This window comes from Hakea prostrata, chromosome 1 (genome assembly GCF_041222555.1).
Source record: "Hakea prostrata isolate BN-2017 chromosome 1, UWA_Hpros_2, whole genome shotgun sequence".
NCBI classification, from domain to species: Eukaryota; Viridiplantae; Streptophyta; class Magnoliopsida; order Proteales; family Proteaceae; genus Hakea; species Hakea prostrata.
In genome coordinates, this window is record NC_142600.1 from 32,351,528 (window position 1) to 32,378,063 (window position 26,536).

The window sequence follows — 26,536 nt, forward strand, 5'->3', positions numbered from 1 at the left end:
ATGGGCCCAAGATGTAAGAGACAAACATGAATCGGATGCAAAGAATCTATAAACCCAGGGGGATGAGACATGTAGACGGGGGTCTTCAAAACGCATGTAAAAAAGCGTTATTCACGTCCAAATTGTTTAATGGACCAGCCCAAAGCGGTAGCAATGCAAATTACAGGTCGGATAGATCCAAGTTTAACAATTGGGCTGAAAGTTTTAAAATAATCGGCGCCCTCATGCTAAGCATAACCACGATCAACCAGCCTTGCTTTTAACCGTTTCAAAGACCAATCAGACCAATATTTGGTCTTAAAGATCCACCAACAGACTCAACTAAAGCCATTATTGGCCAAACAAGATGACGATTATTAACCCAACCAAATACATTATGGGCAAGAACTATGAGGGTAAATTATTTCAAGGATTCCACTTTCCTTGAAGCGCAAATTTCAAAAAAAGCCTCTTGGGGCTGGAAAAGCATCATAGTGGGAAGGGATATATTAAAAAGGGAGCTACTAATGAGCATTGGAAATGGTTTATCAACGAGGATATATATTGACCCTTGGATTCCACACATTAAATCCCATTGCCCGTCAAGAACCCCACATCTTCCTGGCCCATTATTTGTCAATGAATTAATTGACTGGTCAAATAGAAGTTTGAAGATCACTCTATTAGACTCACTCTTTAATCAAGAGGAAACGAACGGTATTCTCACAATCCCAATTATGACAATGGATAAAGAGGACCATAGGGTGTCGGTTTTTTCAAAAAATGGTATATTCCAAGTCAAAATAGCATATTATAGTATTCAAAATACCATCACTGATATGAGTAATTCAAACTCTTCATCCTCAAGCATAAACTGGGGTGAAATTTGGAAAATTAAAACTTCACCCAAAATTAAAAACTTCATGTGGAAAGATGTGCATAAGGGAATAGCTAGCCAACAAACTTTATATGAAAGAAATAGTAGCTTGACACCTATGTGTTTATTATTTACATCACAAGCAGAAAGTGTAATACATGCTTTATTTCGTTGTGACCATGCAAAAGCTTGCTTTAGGACCTCTCAGCTAATGATTGATACATTTGAATTTTTGGGAAGTAGTATGCATGATTGGTTAGATTTTTTTGGACTACAAATTCAATGAATGCGATCAAAGCGATGTTGTTTGTACTATTTGTAGCATCTTGTGTTGGGTTATATGGAATGACCAAAATGAAATGTTATTCAATGGAAAAAAAAGTCTCCCTTATTCGCTCTATTAATTGGATGCACAGGTTATTAAATGAAGTAGCATGGCTTCAGGAAAATGCAAGCAATCAAGAGTTAGTTGTGGTGCAGCCCATGTACTCGAACTTTACAAATGTATCAGATGAGGAAGTTAGTCTTCCTTGAACTAGTTTCAAAGTCTTCTCGGATGCTTCTTGGGATAGCTCTTCAAAACAGACTGGTAGAAGCTGTATTATTTGGAGCCATATGGGCCAAATTATTTGGGCAAAAACCTTTCATTGTTTTGGTTTGTCAGCAATTGTAATAGAGCTTGAAGCTCTTAGGGATGTTGTCTATGCCACTCTTGAATTGCAGATATAGCAAGTTGTCTTTCACTCTAATTGTCTTCCAGCCATAAAGACCTTAAATGGTAAAACTCGGTCTTTGGATTGGGTTAGCTTTGGTCTGGTTCAAGATATTAAAAGGCTATCAAGCTATTTTAATTTTGTTCATTTTGCTTTTGTGAATAGATCTATGAACCATCAAACTGATTTCCTTGCCAAAGGGGCTGGGATTCTTCAGTTTAGTCGAGTCTGGAGGGAGTCTCCTCCTTTGTGTATTGTAAACTCTTCTGCTATTTCCTCTAGATTTAGTCTAGAGCTATTTCAATGAATCTCTGTTTGACCCCCAAAACAAAAATTATCTTTTGGGTCTCATATATAGCATATAAAATCTTTTAGATCCAATGGTTATGATTCCCAGATTTTTACAGTCACAACGTTGAATTTTTACCATTACACTACAACTACAAAATGCAACTAGACAGTATTCATAATCCCACAACCATGGTGCAGAGTTTAGATTTGTTTTGCTTTGTGAAAAAGTACAACGCAAGTGTACGCTGTCGTAACAAGTAATATAATGATAAAAGATCGATCCCTCGAAGACTATAGATTAAGTACCAAATTAATTATACCAATTTTATTTGAACAAATAATAAGGAAGATAATTATTCTAGACTATATTGCAAATTGAAAGTTAAATTGAGATTATTAATTGCTAAAGACCTAGGGGTCAGATTTCACCATAACTAAGCATTCCCACCCTTTTCTCCCTCTTTATAATTTGAGAAATATTTACCTGATTGATAGTCGAGATTCCCTTTCCTATCTATTAGTCTCTCTCGAGTACTAATAGAAACTCCCTCAATTGCTAACCCACTATATTTCTATGTGGGTTACAACAACTGAGAAATCATTAAATTCTGTGGATTCCCATGTAACAACTACACAAACCATGTAAGTATATCTCTATCCTACATGTAATTCATGGCTTTTACTCCAATGAACTAGACACATAAATCCCCTCTCAGATCATTATGATTAACAAATCAGTTGATTAGTGGCCAATTAATCAAAAGCATGAAGAATAGAAGTAAAAACTCAATCAAAGGAAACAATATTCAAAATTATATTGATGAATTCAAGAGTGGGAATTCAAAGATAGGCTACATCTGATCCCTAGAAAAACTAAATTAGTTCATACTAGAAACTAAAAACATTACAGAGGAGTTCAAGAACATTGAAAGAAGATCAAGAAAAACTTATTCCCAAGCTTCAGATCTCCAAAGCCAACCAACGTCTCTTGGTTTGATCTCTCCGCTCTTCCAAAGCTCCCAAAAACGTCCTCCCCCTCTTCCTTGGCTTTGCTATCCTTTTATAGATTAATTAAACTCAGAGTTTGAATCAAACTCAGAGTTCTTATCTGACTTAACCAAGGAGTGTTTTGATGTATAAATCGGACTAGCTTAGAGATCTCCAATGCATAATCCCACCGTTGGATTTGAAGACCAAGACGTCGTGAGGCTCTCCTCCAAAAATCAGCTCGATCGGACACCATATGACCATCCGATGAAGATCTTGATCAAAACTGGACAGAGACACTCAAAATCGGGATTCTTCTATCCTTCTTATTTGAATTGGATTCTTCTTCCTCTTTTCCCTTCTTTGATCAAATCCTAAATAGGAAATAAAACGTAGAAGCATGCAAGGACTCATTCTCTTTATGTTTTTGACTTGAGGTAGGACTCTTGCAATAATACCCATATTTGATTGATAATTTCCTACATGTAAAAGTAATAAATATTTATTAGAATTTGTTAGGAAATATATAAAATCACCAAAATTATAGAAATTAAAGGAAAGGGTGCAACATATTCATTTCATATCATATTAGGGTAAATTGATATAAAACAATTGTAAATACATGGAAATATAGTTAATTAATCATATAAAATAATATGCATGAAATCAACTTATCACCCACCCACCCCCCCCCACCAAACAACCCCAAAAAAAAAAAAAAAAAAAAAAAAAAAAAAAAAAAAAAAAAAAAAAAAAAAAAAAAAAAAAAAAATAAAAAAAAAAAAAAAATTTATTTTTAAATAAATTTTTATTTTTTTTATTTTTTTTTTCCACAAAATTTTTTTTTCCCCCCACATAAATTTTTTATTAAAAAAAATAAAAAAAAGGAGAAAAAAAAAAAAAAAAGTTTTTTTATTTAGCACGCTCTCTTTTCTTTTTTTTTTTTTTCTTTTTTTTCTTGTTTTCCTTAGTCAGATTCCTAACTAGATTGTCAGAGGTGAAAACTCGACCTCCACGGTCGAGCTCATTAGGTTGAACCGGCTGAAGGGACGAACAGGATTGTGCAGCAACAATTGGCGTCGTCTGTGGGATATTCTGATTAAAAAGCCATTATGAGAACCAGATCAGGATTATTGACAGGAGACGGCTCTGACGGAGAAAATGTCACGCCCTCCCAGCCGGTACCCTATCTGGCATACCCGAGAGTGTGATCCACAGCCCGAAGATCAGGTATCGAGTGATCAACCTCCCACATAAACAATAACATAATCATGAACAATCATAACAAGAGTGCGGAAGATAAATCATAGATCCAATAATGAAAGAATGAATCATAAACGAATCAGAATAATAGATATAATCGTAGTATCAAACGAGATAAGTAAAGTGAAGCAAAAATCCCACTTTACATCCAGCGGAAAAGTAGCTCTAAAGAATAAACTAGACAAAATCTAATCCCAGTAGCAAGTACATTGGGTAACTAAATTATTCTCCACTTTATAGACGACATCCTTGTATGTATAGATCTCATAAATAGCACAAGGACGCTTCCACTCAATGGTCGGACTAAGCATCGTACGGAGCATAACCACTCGCGGGATCTTCGAGTAATTGTGGTAACCGCAATCACCTTCCCGGAGATATGTCTCTTCGCCTTGCGCTTCTTCATAGGGACCGTCATAATACTCGGTACTGCAGGATAGTCTAACAACATTGTACAATAAAGGAATGAGTTTCAAAGAAACCCAGTAAAGCGATTAAAATCCATAATAACATAAATGGCGGATTCCAGAACAAACATAAATGCAATATGATATGAGACAAGCAATGAATGAATGAATCTAACTCTATGGATGCTTTGGTCTCTATTGGCGGACATGCTTTAAGTCATAGCACCGTACTTCTTTAGGAAAGTCCACTCACATCCTCAACCATTTAAGATATCTTGGATTCTCTCACGGATCATTTCACCGGTCTTGAGCAGCCGATTGGTAATGGGTCCTTCATCCCTCGGGACAAACCTTGGCGGGGGTTAAGTCAACACACTCTCTCACAACCATTTGGTATAAGTACTTGGCGCATGTCGGGGTAAAACCTAGCCAAATGCAAGTCTTCTACTTGGTTACATCAAGTCGGATCCGGATACTTCCATTCCTCGTCCCCGACGATCCTTTCCGGTATCCTTCACACTAGAGTCGGCGTATCCTATGGCACCGACCAACTCGGACTACGGACTCATCAACCCTATTGATCATCCACATATGGTAAACGGGAAGCTCTCACGTCCTCTCACGGGTTGGTTACCGGTCTTAAGCGCCCGTGAGCCCAAGTCTAACCATATGCAACCCTACCAATAAATGGCCCCCACAATGTGATTCCTGTCCTCTCACGGGTTGGTTACCGGTCTTGAGCGCCCATGAATCCCCATTGCTACCACGGGTCGTTCGGTCTCAATACCCCTCCGATTAGGGTCTGACATAACAGGACATCCTAGCCAAACACTACTAGACAATCCTAGATATGTCATCCAACAGTTTAGGAAGGTGTCCAGAGGGCATCTCCGGAAACATCCCATAATATTCCCGTAGTAGTCCAAGGACAGAAGTGTCGAAAGGACACCTCTCCTTTCCAAACCATACGTAAGCATACACATGCATCAATTCATATCATCACATATATGGTAACTACATATATGGAAAGAAATCGATATTACAATCACTTGTATAACATTGGTAAGTAAATCATACATGAATCAATTCAATATGAATAAGTAATGCTACTGTAATCAAAGTTATGCAACAGTAGTATATCATTGTAAGAATCTAATTTAGGAAATATATTCATGATATTCAAATATAGAAACTAGATTCATGCTATCTATGTAATTAAGGAAATAACCATCCTTACCTTTTATAACTCGCAAAAGGATCCTAAGAAATCAAGTAAGATCTTGGCAAACTTGAGAAGAAGGTCCTAAACAAGTATATACATCATATTAGGAAAGATCCCTAATAGAAAATATATCAAAACATCCGAAACAGACCAATTCTGGAGTTGCTTTGTACTCATTGGTCGAGTGGATTGGTCGAGTGGTCCAGTCGACCAATCAGTCGACCAATGCGAGACGATAACCTATAAAATCAGAGTTTTAAGATATGAAATCCGAATTTGGTGGTTCAAAAGGGTACTAATCAAGGGGTAGACTACATCAGTAGTATTCTAGCATATAGGGGACCTCAAAACACTAATCAAATCAAGGTATCAAGATCCAAATTAGGAAACAAAAAGTTACCATAATTAACTCAAACATGGATCTTGATGAATTTGAAATAGAAAACAAGGACAAGAACTATAGGAGGATGGATCATTGCTTTCGGTAATGAAAACATGAAAACATGCATGGGTCTTCATGGAATAAGGCTTAGAAGCATAAATCTAAATAAGGAAATAAAACCTACCATATATGTAACTATCATGCATCATGAAGAACACATAGTAAGGTAGAAGAGAACAACTAGAATTCTATGGATTATGGATCATGGAAAGAAAACACAACCATTAACCACTAACATGATCAATGAAAGAAGATCCAAAGAGATCAGAATTCAGATTAGAAGATTAACAGAGATTAAATCATGGTTTGATCATGAATCCTTCAAAAGCTTGCAATGATCATGGTTAAGATCATTGTTCTAGCCTTAAATCCTTAGGATGATCATGAGAACATGTTCAGAGATGTTTGCAACAGAGGATGCAACATCTCTTCTACTGTCTCAACTTAAAAAGGAAAGAAACACAAAGATGGAGGAGAAGAAGAGAGAGTAGACATACCTTTTGATGCAAAAAGAAGAGTTCCGACGAAGATCCGTCAAGAAAACACCAAGGATGCAAGAGAGATGACTTGCAGAGGTCTTTGGTTCGTTCCAGAGGGTTTGGAGGCAGCAAATACGAAGTGGACTCGAGGTTGGACTTAAATAGAGCAAGAATCAACCTAATTGCCAAAGACAGCACTCATTGGTCGAGTGGATTGGTCGACTCGGCTCGATCGACCAATCGGTCGACCAATGCTTGACAACAAGGCCAAAACGAGGAATTGAAGGTCCAGATCAAATCCAAACCTAAAGGGGTTTTGCACACAAGTCAAGTGACTTACCTAATAGGTAGAAATGCCTTCAAACCAAGATAGAGAGCACTCCAAGTCCATCAACTAATTAGATCATCATCAGGATTTAGTTTCCATAAATAGAACCTCATCTTCAACTTCCATGGATTCAAAGCCAGACACCAAGTCCTCTCTTTGGGATGGCCCAAAGCTGACTTCTTACTTTACTTCGGGTCATCGGACCTACAAACAACAAGGTTTCCGGGTCAAGGTTAGGGCTGGGTTTCACATTCTCCCCCCCTTAAAGAAATTTCGTCCCCGAAATTGAAAGCGTACTGTGCTTCCAAAGAGGTAAGGAAACTTCTCCTTCATGTCTTCTTCCTTCTCCCAAGAAGCTTCTTCAGGGGTATGGTTCTTCCACCGAATCTTCACCAAAGGAATGGCGCGATTCCTGCAGCTGCTTGTCCTTCCTATCCGGGATTTCGGCCGGTTCTTCATCATAGGTCAAATCAGCACTAAGTCCTTCGGGTGCTTGCTGCAAAATGTGTTCCGGATTCTCTATGTATTTTCGGAGCATCGAAATATGAAACACATTGTGCACACCAGCAAGAGACAGAGGTAATGCTAATCGATACGCAACAGGTCCAACCTTTTCCAAAATCTCGAAAGGTCCAATGTAACGAGGGCTAAGCTTTCCCTTAACATTGAATCTCATCACACCCTTCATTGGTGAGACCTTGAGAAAGACTTTCTCTCCAACTTGAAATTCCAAATCGGTCCTTCTCTTATCGGCATAAGATTTCTGTCTCGACTCAGGCGAGACTTAATCCTTTCTCTTATCATATCAACCATAGCACTTGTAGCTTCAATCATCTCGGGACCTAAGACTTTTCTTTCACCTGTCTCGATCCAGTACAAAGGTGTCCTACAAGTACTACCATACAAAGCCTTGAATGGAGCCATGCCTATTGTTGCTTGATAAGCTGTTGTTATAGGCAAACTCAACCAAAGCTAGGTGTTCATCCCAATTACCACCCATATCCACCACACAAGATCTGAGCATGTCTTCCAATGTCTGGATTGTCCGCTCGGATTGTCCATCGAGCTGTGGATGATGAGCTGTACTCAAGTTCAATTGGGTTCCCAAGGCCTTCCGCAAACTATTCCAAAACCTTGAGGTGAACCTAGGATCACGATCCGAAACAATACTCAATGGCACACCATGCGGACGAACCACATTATCCACATAAAGCCTGGCTAGCTTATCCGAGTATGAGTGATCTTCATAGGAATGAAATGAGCTGATTTGGTCAACCTATCAACAATCACCCACACGGTGTCATTGCCTTTACTTGCCCGAGGCAAGCTAGTCACAAAGTCCATGGAGATATCTTCCCACTTCCAACTAGGAATAGGAAGAGGTTGAAGTAATCCAGATGGAGGTTGTCGAACAGCTTTCACACGTTGGCAAGTCTCACACTTGGCAACAAAATCATCAACATCCGCCTTTAGACCAATCCACCAAAAATGTTCCTTCAAGTCCTTGTACATCTTGGTGCTTCCCGGGTGTACTGATAAGACCGACTGGTGTGCTTCCTTCAATATTTCTTTCTTAACTTCATCGTTTGCGGCACACACACAGTCTTCCTCTAAACAACAAAGCACCATCCATGGATATACCAAAGTCGGGGTCCGACTCGGGATTCGAAGAAATCTTCTCAACTTTGGTCAAAAACTCTTGATCGAACTCTGTGAGCAACAATCTTATCTCTAAGACCAGATCTTGCCGTCATGGCGAAAAGAATAAAATCAGAATTCTCGGGACGATTTCCAAACCAAAACTCTCAATAGAAGACCACAATGGTAAACTCAAAGCATTCAAATCCAAAGTCTTCTTCTGGTTCTTCCTACTAAGAGCATCGGCAACAACATTTGCTTTCCCGGGATGATCTTGAATATCACAATCATAATCGGAGACTAGTTCCAACCATCTCCTTTGTCTCATGTTCAACTCCTTTTGGGTAAAGAAGTATTTCAAACTCTTATGATCCGTGAAAATGGCAATCTTCTCACCGTAAAGATAATGTCTCCAAATCTTCAAAGCAAAGACAACGGCGGCAAGTCCTAGATCGTGAGTGGGGTAATTCCGCTCATAATCCTTCAATTGCCGAGAAGCATAGGCTACGACCTTGCCATGTTGCATCAGTACACAACCCAAACCAATCTTTGACGCATCGGTATAAACTGTCATACCACCGGAACTATCGGTATAGTCAAAACCGGGGCACTTGTCAATCTATCTTTCAACTCTTGGAAATTCTTCTCACAGGCGTCGGACCAAACAAACTTCTCTTCTTTCTGGTCAACTTAGTCATAGGAGCAGCCAACCGAGAAAAGTTCTCAATAAACCTTCGGTAGTAACCCGCCAATCCAAGAAAACTTCTTATTTCCGTTCTTGACTTCGGTCTCTCCCAATCAGCCACAGACTTGGACTTTTTCAGGATCGACACGAATACCTTCGGCTGAAACTACATGACCAAGGAAAACCACTCTCTTAAGCCAGAAATCACACTTGCTAAACTTAGCAAACAACTTCTTTTCCCGCAACCTTTGCAAAGTGAGACTTAGATGACTCGCATGCTCTTCTTCGCTCTTCGAATAGATCAAGATGTCATCAATGAAAACAATCACAAACTTATCAAGCACATCATGAAATACTCGGTTCATGAGGTCCATGAACACCGCAGGAGCATTGGTCAATCCGAAGGGCATGACTCTAAACTCATAGTGACCATACCGCGTTCGGAAAGCTGTCTTGAAGATATCACTAGACTTCACTTTCAATTGGTGATATCCGGACCTTAAGTCAATCTTTGAGAACACCACTGCACCCTTCAACTGATCGAAGAGATCATCGATTCTGGGCAGCGGATATCTATTCTTGATAGTCAACTTATTCAACTCACGGTAGTCGATGCACAAGCGCATACTACCGTCTTTCTTCTTGACGAACAAGACCGGAGCTCCCCAAGGTGAAACTCCCTTCTCTTCCTTAACTTTTTCCCACCTAGTGTGTCACCTTGGTTTCCAAATCAGAAGCAAGATATCCAAGAACATCATCAACAACTTGCTTCCACTCTTTACTTAAAATCATCAAAATCCACTTGACCAAATGATTTGAAAACTTAAATCATGCTCAAATATATCCATATAGTCATCAAACAATATTCCATAAGGCAAAAATCACATTTTCCAAAAATTCAACAGCAAATGAGGTCACTTGTGACCATTGGTCGAGTGGTTGGTCGAGTGACCCGATCGACCAATCGATCGACCAATGAAGACAGAATGCGAAAATTCGCATTATAAGCCTCATTTCCACATTCCAACCTCATTCTAACTTCTTCCAAAGGTGAGAGAGCTCTAGGGAAAATCTCCAAGAGTTCCCACAAGTGTTCTTGAGGTGATTTAGTGCTTCAACAACAACACCACAACACACCATCTTCACAAACAAGGTAAATCTCTCATTCTTCCTTCCATTATCATCTTCTCATGCTTGCATTTCAATAAAACCATGCTTTACTTGTATCCAATGCTAGAAATCATGCTTAGGAATGCTTAGAAACATATTCCCTAGGTTTTAAACACAATACCATGCATAGGCAACAAGTTTTAACACATTTGGTGCTCATCTCGCAAAGTTTTATACCGAAATCGATATCTTTAGAAAAATTTCGTTTTCTCTCAAACCGCTTGAAATTTTCGCACGAGATCAAATGCTACATGCTCAAGATGACATTGAAGATAGGTCCATACAATTTGATTTAACCAATTTCAACTTTTCAAAAATCCAATTTTGACCTAAATTGCAAAATCCCCAAATTTCCTTCTTGCTGAATTTTTCGCTTTAATCCAAGTTTTCGATCGATTTTCATCAAAACGACTTCATAGACATGAAATTCCAAGTATTGCGCACATGCTAGTATGTTCAAATCAAATTTCCCCCAAATTTGAAATTTTCCGAAAAAATTACGAAAATACCCTTTTGGCTCAAATCTTAAAATAGCACTAATTGGAAATGTCTCTTGTCTCTTCCACGGATACACCATGCGGAGGGGAGGACGAGGAGGAGGTAGAGGTCGAGGTCGCATCGTAGGTGCTCTTAGAGGCGAGAGGTCGGGTTCCTTTCGAGCCTAGAGAGGAGGTTAGGAGGCCGGACATGTTTGACACACCTCGGGCCGAGTTTCGCATGCGAGGCCTACTTCAGCTATTGTAACATCGAGATGGGGCGTCTACTTCATTTACTCCAGCTCGAGCCTTTAGGATCCGGCAGAGGTTCGACACTTTACGGTGGACTCATCTCTTCACCGAGGATTTGCCGGTATACCCGGAGCTAGTGAGGTTGTTCTTCAGCAACCTTACTTACACGAGAGGAGGCTCGAGGCCGGGGACATCCACTCGGACTTGTCCTCGGGAGCGGGGTCCTCCCGGACTCGGATTCGCTTCTCTACCCGGACACCGGCTGAGATCTTGCGGGTCCCTTACTATCCACGGCGGTGTGTGTGGATACCTGCGAGGAGCGGATCCTGGACAGCCATCCGATGCCGTACGAGCTTCGCGAGATATGCTCTACGCTATGGGATAGCCGTCGATGCTACACACCGTGGACTAGCGGACGGATGACGGGCTCTGCACGTATTATCGGTCGCATAGTCGGCCGAAACATCATGCCGAAAGCCGGACATCACCATCGGATCACGGTGATGGAGGCCTTGGTCATCTACCGCATCTACATGGGCTTCGAGATCGATCTCTCCTACATCATTCAGCGGTCATGCTGGACTTAGTTCTGCGGCCTAGCATGCGGAACCTTTGCTATGGGAGGCTTCGACTTTGATCTTCGGGCATTTCGGGGTGAGTTTCGAGGATACACCGATGGACACTAGATCACGGGGATACCCCATTGGGACTCGGACCATTCGACGGATGAGACTACATCGGTTAGAGAGATCTCCTGGTCCGGAGGGGTGAGGATGATGATGAATCGGAGGATGAGGATCGGGGATCGGAGGATGGAGGAGAGGATATCGGTCCCGATAGTGATGATCAGGCCGGAGATGATCTGAGATATGCGCGAGGCTGAGCACTGTGCATCACGAGTTTCCTTCATCACACTTCGAGGCGGGCGGCCCTTCACATGCGGTTCCGGAGACTTCGGATCTTGGTGCACGATGAGATCGATGACTTCCATGCTAGAGAGGATGGAGGGAGGTCGACAGGAGCAGATGTACGAGAGGATGGAGTCACGACGGGATAGGATAGAGCATCGGGTGACTCGGCTAGCGAGAGGAGTTCGGGGCATACGAGAGATCGAGTAGATCACCTAGATAGACTGTGACTTTAGGATTTTCCATTTATGCATTTCAGATGTAACCATTGTAAAAACTTTTGAAATTAATGAAGTTCATTTTGTTTCTCTTTAATTATTGTATGTTATGCACTTTTCTTTTCCTTGCATCAGTGTCATTTGTTCAAGTACAATTATGGTATGTTATTCGAAATGTTCTGTTATGCCTCAAAGGTCAAGTTTCTAATTCAGTGTTCTATTATTCACTTCTAAGAGTAGAAGAGTCATTTCAGATCAATGACTCAGGAATGTTCAGTTGTTGTCTTTTGTGGTTAGGATCTCCTCGAACCTTGGGCTCCGATACCAATCTGTCACGCCCTCCCGGCCGGTACCCTATCCGGCATACCCGAGAGTGTGATCCACAGCCCGAAGATCGGGTATCGAGTGATCAACCTCCCACATAAACAATAACATAATCATGAACAATCATAACAAGAGTGCGGAAGATAAATCATAGATCCAATAATGAAAGAATGAATCATAAACGAATCGAATAATAGATATAATCGAGTATCAAACAGATAAGTAAAGTGAAGCAAAAATCCCACTTTACATCCAGCGGAAAAGTAGCTCTAAAGAATAAACTAGACAAAATCTAATCCCAGTAGCAAGTACATTGGGTAACTAAATTATTCTCCACTTTATAGACGACATCCTTGTATGTATAGATCTCATAAATAGCACAAGGACGCTTCCACTCAATGGTCGGACTAAGCATCGTACGGAGCATAACCACTCGCGGGATCTTCGAGTAATTGTGGTAACCGCAATCACCTTCCCGGGAGATATGTCTCTTCGCCTTGCGCTTCTTCATAGGGACCGTCATAATACTCGGTACTGGCAGGATAGTCTAACAACATTGTACAATAAAGGAATGAGTTTCAAAGAAACCCAGTAAGGCGATTAAAATCCATAATAACATAAATGGCAGGATTCCGAACAAACATAAATGCAATATGATATGAGACAAGCAATGAATGAATGAATCTAACTCTATGGATGTTGGTCTCTATTGGCAGACATGCTTTAAGTCATAGCACCGTACTTCTTTAGGAAAGTCCACTCACATCCTCAACCATTTAAGATATCTTGGATTCTCTCACGGATCATTTCACCGGTCTTGAGCAGCCGATTGGTAATGGGTCCTTCATCCCTCGGGACAAACCTTGGCGGGGGTTAAGTCAACACACTCTCTCACAACCATTTGGTATAAGTACTTGGCGCATGTCGGGTAAAACCTAGCCAAATGCAAGTCTTCTACTTGGTTACATCAAGTCGATCCAGGATACTTCCATTCCTCGTCCCCGACGATCCTTTCCGGTATCCTTCACACTAGAGTCAGCGTATCCTATGGCACCGACCAACTCGGACTACGGACTCATCAACCCTATTGATCATCCACATATGGTAAACGGGAAGCTCTCACGTCCTCTCACGGGTTGGTTACCGGTCTTAAGCGCCCGTGAGCCCAAGTCTAACCATATGCAACCCTACCAATAAATGGCCCCCACAATGTGATTCCTGTCCTCTCACGGGTTGGTTACCGGTCTTGAGCGCCCATGAATCCCCATTGCTACCACGGGTCGTTCGGTCTCAATACCCCTCCGATTAGGGTCCGACATAACAGGACATCCTAGCCAAACACTACTAGACAATCCTAGATATGTCATCCAACAGTTTAGGAAGGTGTCCAGAGGGCATCTCCGGAAACATCCCATAATATTCCCGTAGGAGTCCAAGGACAGAAGTGTCGAAAGGACACCTCTCCTTTCCAAACCATACGTAAGCATACACATGCATCAATTCATATCATCACATATATGGTAACTACATATATGGAAAGAAATCAGATATTACAATCACTTGTATAACATTGGTAAGTAAATCATACATGAATCAATTCAATATGAATAAGTAATGCTACTGTAATCAAAGTTATGCAACAGTAGTATATCATTGTAAGAATCTAATTTAGGAAATATATTCATGATATTCAAATATAGAAACTAGATTCATGCTATCTATGTAATTAAGGAAATAACCATCCTTACCTTTTATAACTCGCAAAAGGATCCTAAGAAATCAAGTAAGATCTTGGCAAACTTGAGAAGAAGGTCCTAAACAAGTATATACATCATATTAGGAAAGATCCCTAACAGAAAATATATCAAAACATCCGAAACAGACCAATTCTGGAGTTGCTTGTACTCATTGGTCGAGTGGATTGGTCGAGTGGTCCAGTCGACCAATCAGTCGACCAATGCAGACGATAACCTATAAAATCAGAGTTTTAAGATATGAAATCCGAATTTGGTGGTTCAAAAGGGTACTAATCAAGGGGTAGACTACATCAGTAGTATTCTAGCATATAGGGGACCTCAAAACACTAATCAAATCAAGGTATCAAGATCCAAATTAGGAAACAAAAAGTTACCATAATTAACTCAAACATGGATCTTGATGAATTTGAAATAGAAAACAAGGACAAGAACTATAGGAGGATGGATCATTGCTTTCGGTAATGAAAACATGAAAACATGCATGGGTCTTCATGGAATAAGGCTTAGAAGCATAAATCTAAATAAGGAAATAAAACCTACCATATATGTAACTATCATGCATCATGAAGAACACATAGTAAGGTAGAAGAGAACAACTAGAATTCTATGGATTATGGATCATGGAAAGAAAACACAACCATTAACCACTAACATGATCAATGAAAGAAGATCCAAAGAGATCAGAATTCAGATTAGAAGATTAACAGAGATTAAATCATGGTTTGATCATGAATCCTTCAAAAGCTTGCAATGATCATGGTTAAGATCATTGTTCTAGCCTTAAATCCTTAGGATGATCATGAGAACATGTTCAGAGATGTTTGCAACAGAGGATGCAACATCTCTTCTACTGTCTCAACTTAAAAAGGAAAGAAACACAAAGATGGAGGAGAAGAAGAGAGAGTAGACATACCTTTTGATGCAAAAAGAAGAGTTCCGACGAAGATCCGTCAAGAAAACACCAAGGATGCAAGAGAGATGACTTGCAGAGGTCTTTGGTTCGTTCCAGAGGGTTTGGAGGCAGCAAATACGAAGTGGACTCGAGGTTGGACTTAAATAGAGCAAGAATCAACCTAATTGCCAAAGACAGCACTCATTGGTCGAGTGGATTGGTCGACCGGCCCATCAACCAATCGATCGACCAATGCTTGACAAAGAAGGCCAAAACGAGGGAATTGAAGGTCCAGATCAAATCCAAACCTAAAGGGGTTTTGCACACAAGTCAAGTGACTTACCTAATAGGTAGAAATGCCTTCAAACCAAGATAGAGAGCACTCCAAGTCCATCAACTAATTAGATCATCATCAGGATTCAGTTTCCATAAATAGAACCTCATCATCAACTTCCATGGATTCAAAGCCAGACACCAAGTCCTCTACTGGGATGGCCCAAAGCTGACTTCTTACTTTACTTCGGGTCATCGGACCTACAAACAACAAGGTTTCCGGGTCAAGGTTAGGGCTGGGTTTCACGGAAAAGGAGGCGGATCAGGGCGAAACTCCATAAGGAATTAACAAAATTCCTGAGCCCCAAGTTCAGCAAGATCCTCCGATTCTTTCAGAACCTTCAACAAATCAATTCGTGACAATGCATCAAATTGACGAAATTCAAAAGGAGCAATCTGAGCTCAGGAAAGAATTCTCATCCCTGAGCGAGTTGGTCAAGATGGCCATGTGTCATATAATCGCTCCCGAAGCAAGTTCCAAAGAAAAACAAAACATTCCGGAGGGGAGCAGGCATGACCGACCATCCATGCTTGACCAAGAAGCTCGACCATCCCAAAAAGAAAAGGGGAAGAAGATAGAAAAATCCCGAGTTTCAAAAGGAGTTATTCCAAAAGAAAATCCTACAATCAATGATGACGAAGATCGAGGAAGCAGTTCGGATCCAATCCAAAATCCAAAAGACAAAAAAAAGTCACAATGGTCCAGAAAAGCGAGACGAAGATATGAACAAGCAAATCGCCGAATTGGATGAGACGGTCAAAAAATTGAAGAATCTGGGCAAAGAAGAGCTATATGCCGTCTTAAAAGAAGATATGTTCATCCAAAGCGTCTCGAAGCCAGAGATGCCAAAAGGCTTCAAGTGCCCCACTTTTATCGCTTTTGACAGATCACGATGCCCAAAGCATCACATCACACATTATAAGTCCGTTATGTCTACTTTTAGACATAGTGAAGCAGCCATGTGCCGAAGTTTTCCTGCTTCACTAGTTGAAGCAGCGTTAGACTGGTATTTGACACTTCCAAATAGCTTTATCAAAAGTTTCGACCATCTAGGTCGGACTTTCCTACTACGATTTCAAAGTGGAGTAGGAACCAAAAAGAGAGAAGATACCTTGTTCTCTGTAAAACAAAGACGAACAAAGTCGATTCGAGACTTCCTTGCAAGATCCAATAATTTGACCATGCAGATCAAAAATCTGAACGAGAAGATAGCTTTCCACGCCTTATACCAAGGACTCATCCATGAAGGACTACTTGAGAGACTCTTGCTGGACATGCCTAAAACGTATGATGATCTTAGGGAGCGATGCCACAAACAAGCAGAGATATCAGAAACAAATGAATCTCAAAAGAAGGAGCATCCAACCATTGAGGCTAGAACACACAAAGAAAAACACCAATTAGTCAGGAGACCGACCATAGACCCAACCAAGGATGGTCAACCTGACCAAGTAGGGGCACCAGTTATGAGACGATCGGGAATCCTAATGCAAATAAAAGACCAAGGAATTCTCAAGTGGCCCAGTAAACTATACTCCCGACCAGATGAACGGGATAAAAGCAAATATTGCGAGTTCCACAAAGATCACAGACACTGGACGGATGATTGCCGGCAACTAAAAGCACAAATTGATAGGATCATATCTCAAGGACAGCTCACGAAATACCTCCATCCTACCCAGCGAAGGTCAAAAGAAAGCGAAGGAAATAAGAAAAGATTGAGATCTCCTAGCAAGGAAAGGCAACAAAATAGAACCCGAGGAAAGGAAGGAGGAAATCAAAACCGACCACCTATATTCACGGTGTTCGGTGGTCCAACAGAAGAATCAGCTAGACAAGCTAAAAGAAAAGCACGTTACATAGGGAACGCCGAACTCAAGAAACCAATTGAAAAGATTGTTTCAGAACCAATCACCTTCTCGACCAAAGACATGGAAGGAGTAAAAACTCCTTATGATGATGCCCTAGTCATCAAAATCATCCTAGCAGGGATGGAGGCCCACAGGGTTCTAGTTGACACAGGGTCTTCTGCAGATATCCTATCTTTAGAAGCCTTCAGAAAGCTGCAGCTCGACGAAAATATGCTCATTCCATGTGGCACACACTTATATGGTTTCACAGGGTCATCAACCCGAGCAGAAGGAACTGTCAAATTAGACCTCCGAATCGGCAAGTACCCTAGAGATAGACTTATTCAGTCAAATTTCATGGTCTTCCGAGACTTATCTGCCTATAACGTGATCTTGGGACGACCAACCCTTGTTACTCTAGAAGCAGTAGTTTCATCCTTACACATGAAGATGAAGTTCCCACGAAAAAGGGGATAGGAGAATGCTCTCCGACCCAGAAAGGAAGCTGTCAAAGCTACGCCAACTACATGAGAAAAAGAGCAAAAATGAGCTCGACCATGGCAGTCGAAGTCAGGGATGATCGAGACGAAGAGGCCATGCAAAGGGCAGAACCAGTAGAAAAGCTGGAAAGAATTAGACTAAATTCAAAAGAAGATCAAGGAACAATGATCGGAGTAGAACAAGAGAAAGAATTCAAATTCGGACATCTTCGCCTGGTTGGCCGAAGACATGCCCATAATAGACAGAAGAGTAGCCGAGCACAAATTGAATATCGAACCTCATGCAATTCCAACAGTTTAGAAAAGGAGAAAATTTTCTCTAGAAAAGCATGAGGCAATCCGAACAGAAGTGCAAAAGCTAAGGCAATCCGGTTTCATTAAACCCATTGATCACCCAACTTGGTTGGCCAATATGGTGATGGTGAAAAAAGCAAGTGGAAAATGGAGGATGTGCACGGATTATACCGACCTCAATAAAGCTTGTTCAAAGGATTGTTACCCTTTGCCAAGAATAGATCTACTCATTGATGCAACTGCTGGCCATGAGATGTTGAGTTTTATGGATGCCTACTCGGGATATAATCAAATTTTGATGAATCCGGACGATCAAAAGCATACAACATTCATGACCGATAGGGATAGTTATTACTACAAAGTAATGCCCTTCAATTTGAAAAATCAGGGGCAACTTATCAAAGGGCAGTTAATAAAATATTTGAGCAACAAATAGGCAAAAATATGGAGGTGTACATTGATGATATGTTGGTAAAAAGCACATCTCAATCCGACCACTTCCAAGATCTAGCAGAAATATTTGATATACTTCACACATACAAAATGAAGCTCAACCCAGAGAAGTGTGCTTTCAGAGTATCGTCAGGAAAGTTCTTGGGTTTATGGTATCCCAAAGAGGGATAGAGGCCAACCCAAAAAAGATTAAAGCCATACAAGAGATGAAACCGCCCAAAAGCATCAAAGAAATTCAGAGTCTCACTGGTCGGGTTGCTGCTTTAAAAAGATTCATTGCCCGATCAGGGGAAAGATGTTTCCCTTTCTTTCAATCTCTGAAAAATATAACCAAAAAGGGAATACCATAATGGAATGAAGAATGTCAGCAAGCTTTCGAACAACTTAAAGAGAAGATGACAACCCCACCTTTGCTCGTACGATCGACCACCGGAAAAGAATTGATCATTTACTTGGAAACCTCATCTATAGTCATCAGTGCGGTGCTCATACAAGAAGAAGAAGAAAAACAACAAACCCCTGTCTACTACGTGAGCCATGTGCTCCTTGATGCTGAAACAAGATATCCAGAGATAGACAAGCAAGCTTTGGCCCTGGTCATAGTAGCCAGAAAGCTAAGACCATATTTTCAGTCACATCCTATCGCAGTATTAACAAACTTCCCTCTAAAGAAAATACTGCACCGACCAGACCTGGCCGGAAGGTTGGTGTCATGGGCAATTGAGTTGAGCGAACATCAAATTGAGTTCCGACCACGACCAACTATTAAAGCACAGGTCTTGGCTGATTTCATCCTCGAAGCCTCTGAGCTAGAGCACAAGGAAGAAGCTACCTTTGAAAGTATCAAAAGCTGGATACTTTCGGTAGATGGATCTAGTAACGCACAAGGAAGTGGAGCAGGGTTACTCCTGATTAGCCCAAGAGGATTCCAAATACGATATGCACTACGTTTCAAATTTAGAGCCTCGAATAATGAGGCAGAATACAAAGCATTAATAATAGGTCTTCGCATAGCAAAAGCCCTTGATATCCAGAACATGGAGGTCAGAAGCGACTCACAACTAATTGTGAATCCAGTAAACGGGCTATATGAAGCGAAAGAGAAGAGGATGAATATGTATCTAACCATGGTCGACCAGTACAGACCTTACTTTAAAGACATCCAAATCAAACAAGTCCCTAGAGCAGAAAATGAGCAAGCAGACGCTCTATCCAGATTAGCTATGGGCGATATGAATAAAGAGCCGATCGTATATATGGAATAGCTTCAATTTCCAAGCATAAATCTGACTGACTAGATGCATGTACAGACTAAGCAGGGGTGGATGACCCCTATAATCAATTATCTGGAAAATGACTTACTACCAGAGGATCCAAAAGAAGCTATAACTATAAAACAAAGAGCAGCCAGATACATGGTCAGAAATGACAAGTTATACAAAAAGTCTTTGACCCGACCATTATTATGATGTGTAGAGGCTCCAAAGGCAGCTATTATCTTGAAAGAAATTCATGAAGGAACCTGTGGAAGTCATATAGGAGCTAGAGCACTAGCAGACAAGGTAATAAGGCAAGGATACTGTTTGTGATTTTTAATAGTAACTGCAAGCGCACGGTATCGTGTAGCTAACGAGTCGATCTCAAGGAGATATGCCACTTATAATTCAACTTCTTAATAGTAATGCGTGAGTGGAATGATTAAATTTTTGTTAACTAATTCACTAAACTAAACAATCCTAATCTATACGTCTAATGCAATCGAATTGAAACGAAAAATAAATTAAACACAATCAATGCATAAATAAAAGACAGGAAAAAAAATGTGAACAATAAAAATAAAAGGGAAAAAAAAATAAAACCAGTTAGTATGTTAAAGCAGTCAGTAAAATTTGGTTCATAGTTAAAATGCAGATGCAACACCACCCGTCACCAGAAGCAGAGGTACGACTGTAGGTTTGCTCCAGTTATGTGGTCCGAGATAATGAATGAATAGGCAGAAAGTAAATAATAGAAAGTAAATAACAAAGCAATAAACAAAGCAATAAAAAGAAAATGAAATAGCTAAAATGCAGATGCAACACCACCCGTCACCGAAGCCAGAGGCACGACTGTAGGCGTGCTCCGGTTATGTGGTTCGAGATGATGAATGAATAGGATCTAGATCTAGAATGATCTAAATCTGCAATTGCTAGACCCAGAGAAAAACGAATCTAAAAAAATTGAAACTTGAACTTGAATTGCATTACATAAAAAGATTAAACCTAAACATTGAATCTAGAAATTTAAATCTCACTAATGCAAGCAAAGAAAACTAGAGAAAGCCTAAATAAACTGAAGAGAGAAGAAATAATGCTACTACTAAGCTCTAGAACCTGTTCTCCTTTGATGGAATATGATCTCCTTTCATAGAGTTTACATGAGATATGAAGCACGGCTGAATTTGAATAAAACTCAGGGTTTCTATCTGACTCAGCCAATTAGGGTTTTGACGTAGTAATCGCGCCGACATAGAGAGATCAGATGCATAATTCCACCGTTGGATTTGAGGTTTAAGTAGTCATGAAGCTCTCCTCCAAAAATCAGCACGATCGGACATCAGATGACCGTTCGATGAAGGGTTTGATCAAAACTGGACAGAGGCATTCAAAAACGGGATTTTTCCTCTTTTTCTTTCTGATATAATTCTTTTTCCTCTTTTTCTTTCTTTAATTAAATCCAAGATAGGAAATAAGATATTGAGGTATGCAAGGACTCTTTTCCATTTGGACTCTCTCAATAATATCTCTGTAGATTTGATTTAAAATCTCAGCCGTAGATCAGATTTGCCTTCTTTATCTCTTCAATATTTCGGAGTTGGCCCATAATCACACATCTCTAGCCCATCATGCTCCAGATCAGGCTCATTTTCGCATTTGAGAATTTGAATGAACTTCTGGACGCGTAAAATAGCATGATTCAAGCCCAAAACTCCAAATATTTGCTTAAATCTTGAAAAGTCCTAAAATCTGCAAAAACAACATAAAACCCAAGGTAACTCCACTCTAAGTGTATAAAATGCATGCTTTATGCCCTAAGATTTCACACATAAATGTGCTCATCAGATCCCCCACACTTAGACTAAGCTTGTCCTCAAGCAAAAATTAAAGAAAAATACAAATGCAGGTAAGAATCTAGTGCAACAAAATAAATCCTAACTCACTTTTGTAGGAATCACGGTTACACTTAGCATGTGCAACAGGCCTTTAAACCACTAGGTTACCCCTAGAGGACGAGTTTTGTCTCGTGGATGTTTGCAGTGAATATACATCCAAAATTCCAATTTTAGCTCAAAATAAAACATTGCAAATTCCAACTCTAACAATTGGTAAGTACTCTTACAAGATCAATAACTATGACAATTTTTCTCACCATTGATTTAAGATCCCCCACACTAGAACTTTATTACCCCATATTGATTCTTGAGACTTAGCATATATCTCAATCAAGGACTCACCTTATATCTTTCAAGTACACCTCTCCTTTAAGCAAAACCACTCATAATGTAAGGGGACCAAGGACTAAGGTTTTGAAGTATTTTGACCAAACAATTTTACCAAGGCATTGATGACACTTGTATTTATTTCTCTTTTTTTTTTTTCTTTTGAGTAGTGAACTCTATATTACTCCACTACGGTTGGCTTGAATGACATGGTGGAGCAGACACCAGAAACCCAAGTTACTTTGTAGCTTTGCTTTGCATATGCCCACATAGACAGTGATGCGAGAGTTCTTTTCAATAATCTCCTTCCTAAGAGTTTCGATCAAGTCACCTCGATTCCTGAGTCGGAGTGCCCTGTCTAGTTCCAAGGAATTCAACTTTTATTTTCTACTCTTTTTTTTTTCTTCTTCTTTTTTCTTCTTTTGTCATGCCCTACACAAAATTGATCTCAACTTCTAGCCAAAGAAACAAGGACCCACAAAACTCATAGATGGTTCGATGCCTTAAGTTAAGGGCCTTTTATTTTTCTAAGGAAAGTCTCATCTTAACATATATACAAGTTACCTTCCTCTCAACAGGGTTTTTATGTGTTCATGATGGGTACCAAAATCACTCTCATTTCACACATCATAGTAATTGAAAGAATATGTATAATAACCAAAAGTCAAAGTTAAAATCTACAACGCAGCTATACCCCCCCCCCCCACATTGAAGTAATGCAATGTCCTCAATGCATGTATGCTAAACAAAGAAGACAAATGAGGGGTATACCTTTCAGTCAAGATGTGCTTATCATGGGAAGCTTTAGTCTTATCTTCAATATCAATGTATGATGGGGAAGGCACTCCAAATAAGAAAAACCGTGAATCGAAAAATCATCTCTAAAGATCTCAAGAAAAACATTCACAATGTTAAAAAAAATTCTCATCATACGTTGAGGTTCTCTAGAAGGTTTTGCATCTTTCATAAGATGAATATGATGTTGTTCAATGGAAGAGCTTAGACCTTTGATATGAGTGACAAACCAACCCAATGCTTCTCTATTATCATTCAACAGTGTGATCAACTCTTCTGCTTTGTCAGAAGTTAAATCAGAGACAACAATAACAGGAAGATGATTATCTTGTCTCAGGAAAACATACTTTAAATTAGAAGGCAACTCTTTCAATTCTAGCTTGGGGGGTTCAATTATTGAGGGCTTGGGAATGGAGATGGAGATGGATAGAGGATTAATAGTCTCCAAAGGTGTGTGAAAATTTAAGACTTCGGAAAAGAAAGTTTCACTATCATCATCCAACATATCCATACATTCTTGAAATTTAGAATCAAAATCAATCTCAAAGTTGGTAATCACATCATTAGGAAAATCAAAAGATTCCTCAAGCATATTGATCTCTTCTTTTATTTGTGTTTGTTTCCCTATCCTGAACATATTAAACTCTACAGTTTGATTTCCAAAAGATAATCGTAAGAGGCCATTTCGACAATTGATTAATGCATTACTGGTAGCCAAAAATGGTCTTCCTAGAATTATTGGGATTTCATCTTTGATTGAAAAATGTTTAGTATCTAGCACAATGAAATCAACTGAAAATATAAATTCTCCCACTTTCAGTAAAACATCTTCAACCATCCCTTTAGGAATCTTAACTGACCTATCTGCCAACTGAAGAGTAGTTATAGTTGTTTTTAATTCTCCCAACCCTAATTGCTTATAAACATGGTAAGGCAAAAGATTCACACTTGCACCAAGATCAAGTAAAGCATGTTCAATGTGTGTATTGCCTATGACACAAGCTATGGTGGGGCTCCCTGGATCCTTATACTTGGTTGCTACAGGTTGAGTAATTATGGAACTAATGTTACCTGCCAAGAACGCCTTTTTGGGAATGCTAGTGATTCTTTTATGAGTGCATAAATCTTTCAACACTTTTGCATAGGCGGGGATCTGAGATATGGCATCCAAAAGAGGAATATTCACTTCTATCTTTTTGAAGACATTAAAAAATTTCTCCATAGTTGTAGTCTTCTTCTTATTTACTAGACGACTAGGATAAGGAGCCTTAGGAACATAAGAACTCTCATTTGAAATTTGCTCTTTTCTTATAGTTTCTGATAGTGGTTCTCCAAACTTAGGTACTGCTAAAGCAACTGGCTCATCCTCAACTTCTATGGGTTTCTCAGACAAACCCTCATTAGGAGATACTTGAACATTCTCCTCATCACAGTGGTCACTAATCTCGCTCTTTTCATTAATATGTGACTCACCTGTTAAATACCCTTTCCCACTTCTCAATGTAGACACAGAATTAATTGAAGCTAAAGAAAAATGGGAGGATTCAACTTGGTTGACTTGATTTGGTGGTCTTTGATGAATCTGAATCCTAGGATTTAACTCAGGTTGGCTAAGCATTTTACCTTTTTCTCGCCCAGACAAAGCACTTGCAAGAGTGGAAATTTGTTTTTCCATATTATGCATAGAAGTCATGAAGGTACTGGAAAATACTTCCATATTCTTCTCTAAGGAAGAGAGACGAGAAAACTCTAGATTGTTACCTCTGTTGAAACTTGGTGATGATTGATTTTATGCAATGTGAGGCATATAAGGCACAATAAGTGGATTGACAGGCCTAGTTAAATTGGCATTCTGGAAATTTGGGGCTTGAGGGAATTGGATATTTGGATTATAAGAAAATTGGGCATTCTACTTTTGAGGGGCACCAAAGTGATTTTGTGTGGAATAATTGTTTAATCCATTTTGTTTTTGCCCTTGAGACCATGAAAAGTTAGGATGATTCTTCTACCCAGGATTGTACGTGTTACTGTACGGGTTTGGAAACATCGCACTGACATTCTCATGTTGACCTCCAAAATAGCTAGGACATTCCTCAATTACATGTGTAGGAGATTGACACCATGCACACATAGCAATAGATTTGTCAATAAAATGTGCTTGACTTGGTGGTGCAGCATTAACTACCAAAGTCTCTAACTTTTTCAAAATGTTATCTATTTGTACTTCCTTATGAACTTGGCTATCAACAAAATATCCCCTACTAGTCCTTTCAGACTCTTGGGTTGACTCCCATTCTCTAGTTTTATCTGCTAGGTCTAAAAGAAAATTCCAAGCTTCGGAATCATCAGTGAATGATGTAAATCCTGTGGGGCATATTGATTCCAAAAGTTGCTTTGTTTGGTAATCGATACCCTCATAAATTATTTGGCATAAATGCCATAATTCTATACCATGGTGAGGGCATTCTTGGAGAAGGCTTTGAAACCTCTCCATTACCTCAGCAAAGGACTCATTGGGTTTCTGACGAAATTGAAGAATATCATTTCTTATTTTGTTCGTCTTAGAGAAAGGAAAGAATTTCTTAAAGAATAGAACAGTAAATTGTTCCCATGTGATAATGCTATCCCTAGGTAAGCTATAAAGCCACTTTTTGGCTTGGTCCTTTAATGCAAAGGTAATAAACCGTAGTCTTACGGCATCATCAGTAAGTTGTTGTACCTTCACAAGGACACAAACCTCCTCAAACTCCCTAAGGAACAAATATGCATCTTGATCAGGTAGCCCATGAAATTGGGGTAACATAGATAGATAATGAGATTTGAGCTCAAAATTATTACCCCTCACTTCAGGTAAACGTATACAGGAAGGTTGTGCAGATCGAGTTGGATAAAATCTATCCCTAAGACTCTTAGGTGGAGGTGGTGGAGGTAGACCTTCTATGGTCAAATTAGACACTTGGACAATTCTATTTGTAGAATCACGAGTCCAGACACACATGCACTAACCACTTAATGCAATTAATGACTCTTATGAAAGAAAATAAATAAAGTAACTAAAGAATAAAAGAAAAGAAAATAACAAAAATGAAGGGAAAGTAGTGAATTTCCCACCACAAAGATTGAAACAATGATTCCAAAGCTGTAAGGTTGCCGTATAGCTGAGCGCTTATAGGTTTGACAGCAAGGGAATCCGTATAGTCTTCGGAGCCACCTACAATCGAATCCTGGGGATTCTGCAGTAGAGTGGGGACTACTATACGTTTTTGTTTCTACTCAACTTAAGAGTAATATCTTTGAATTTTTTATTTTTTAAAAACACTTCGATTTACCTAAGAATTAGAAAAATAAAGCGGACTAATACCTCCCCGGCAACGGCGCCAAAAACTTGTTTGTGATTTTTAATAGTAACTGCAAGCGCACGGTATCGTGTAGCTAACGGGTCGATCTCAAGGAGATATGCCACTTATAATTCAACTTCTTAATAGTAATGCGTGAGTGGAATGATTAAATTTTTGTTAACTAAT

General features: G+C 39.7%; 2 protein-coding genes and 1 non-coding gene across 3 annotated transcripts; all 3 read left to right on the plus strand.

Moving 5' to 3' along the window:
* Window positions 1-16,274: 16,274 nt before the first annotated feature.
* On the plus strand, window positions 16,275-17,969 carry LOC149028764 (uncharacterized). The gene has a single exon (XM_089161662.1). It carries the CDS (start codon window positions 16,275-16,277, stop codon window positions 17,967-17,969), a length of 1,695 nt encoding a protein of 564 aa, XP_089017788.1.
* Window positions 17,970-19,134: 1,165 nt separating this feature from the next.
* LOC149028765 (uncharacterized) lies at window positions 19,135-20,004 on the plus strand. Its single transcript, XM_089161787.1, has one exon. The coding sequence runs from the start codon at window positions 19,135-19,137 to the stop codon at window positions 20,002-20,004; it is 870 nt and encodes a 289-aa protein (XP_089017913.1).
* A 5,455-nt stretch (window positions 20,005-25,459) lies between these two features.
* LOC149028766 (small nucleolar RNA R71) lies at window positions 25,460-25,566 on the plus strand. Its single transcript, XR_016171327.1, has one exon. It is a non-coding gene; the product is annotated as a small nucleolar RNA R71 (small nucleolar RNA).
* The last annotated feature ends 970 nt before the right edge of the window (window positions 25,567-26,536 follow it).

Excerpts from the sequence above, each read along its gene's own strand:
- LOC149028764 (XM_089161662.1), top strand. The coding sequence starts at position 16,275 with ATGACGAAGATCGAGGAAGCAGTTCGGATCCAATCCAAAATCCAAAAG.
- LOC149028765 (XM_089161787.1), top strand. The coding sequence starts at position 19,135 with ATGACAACCCCACCTTTGCTCGTACGATCGACCACCGGAAAAGAATTG.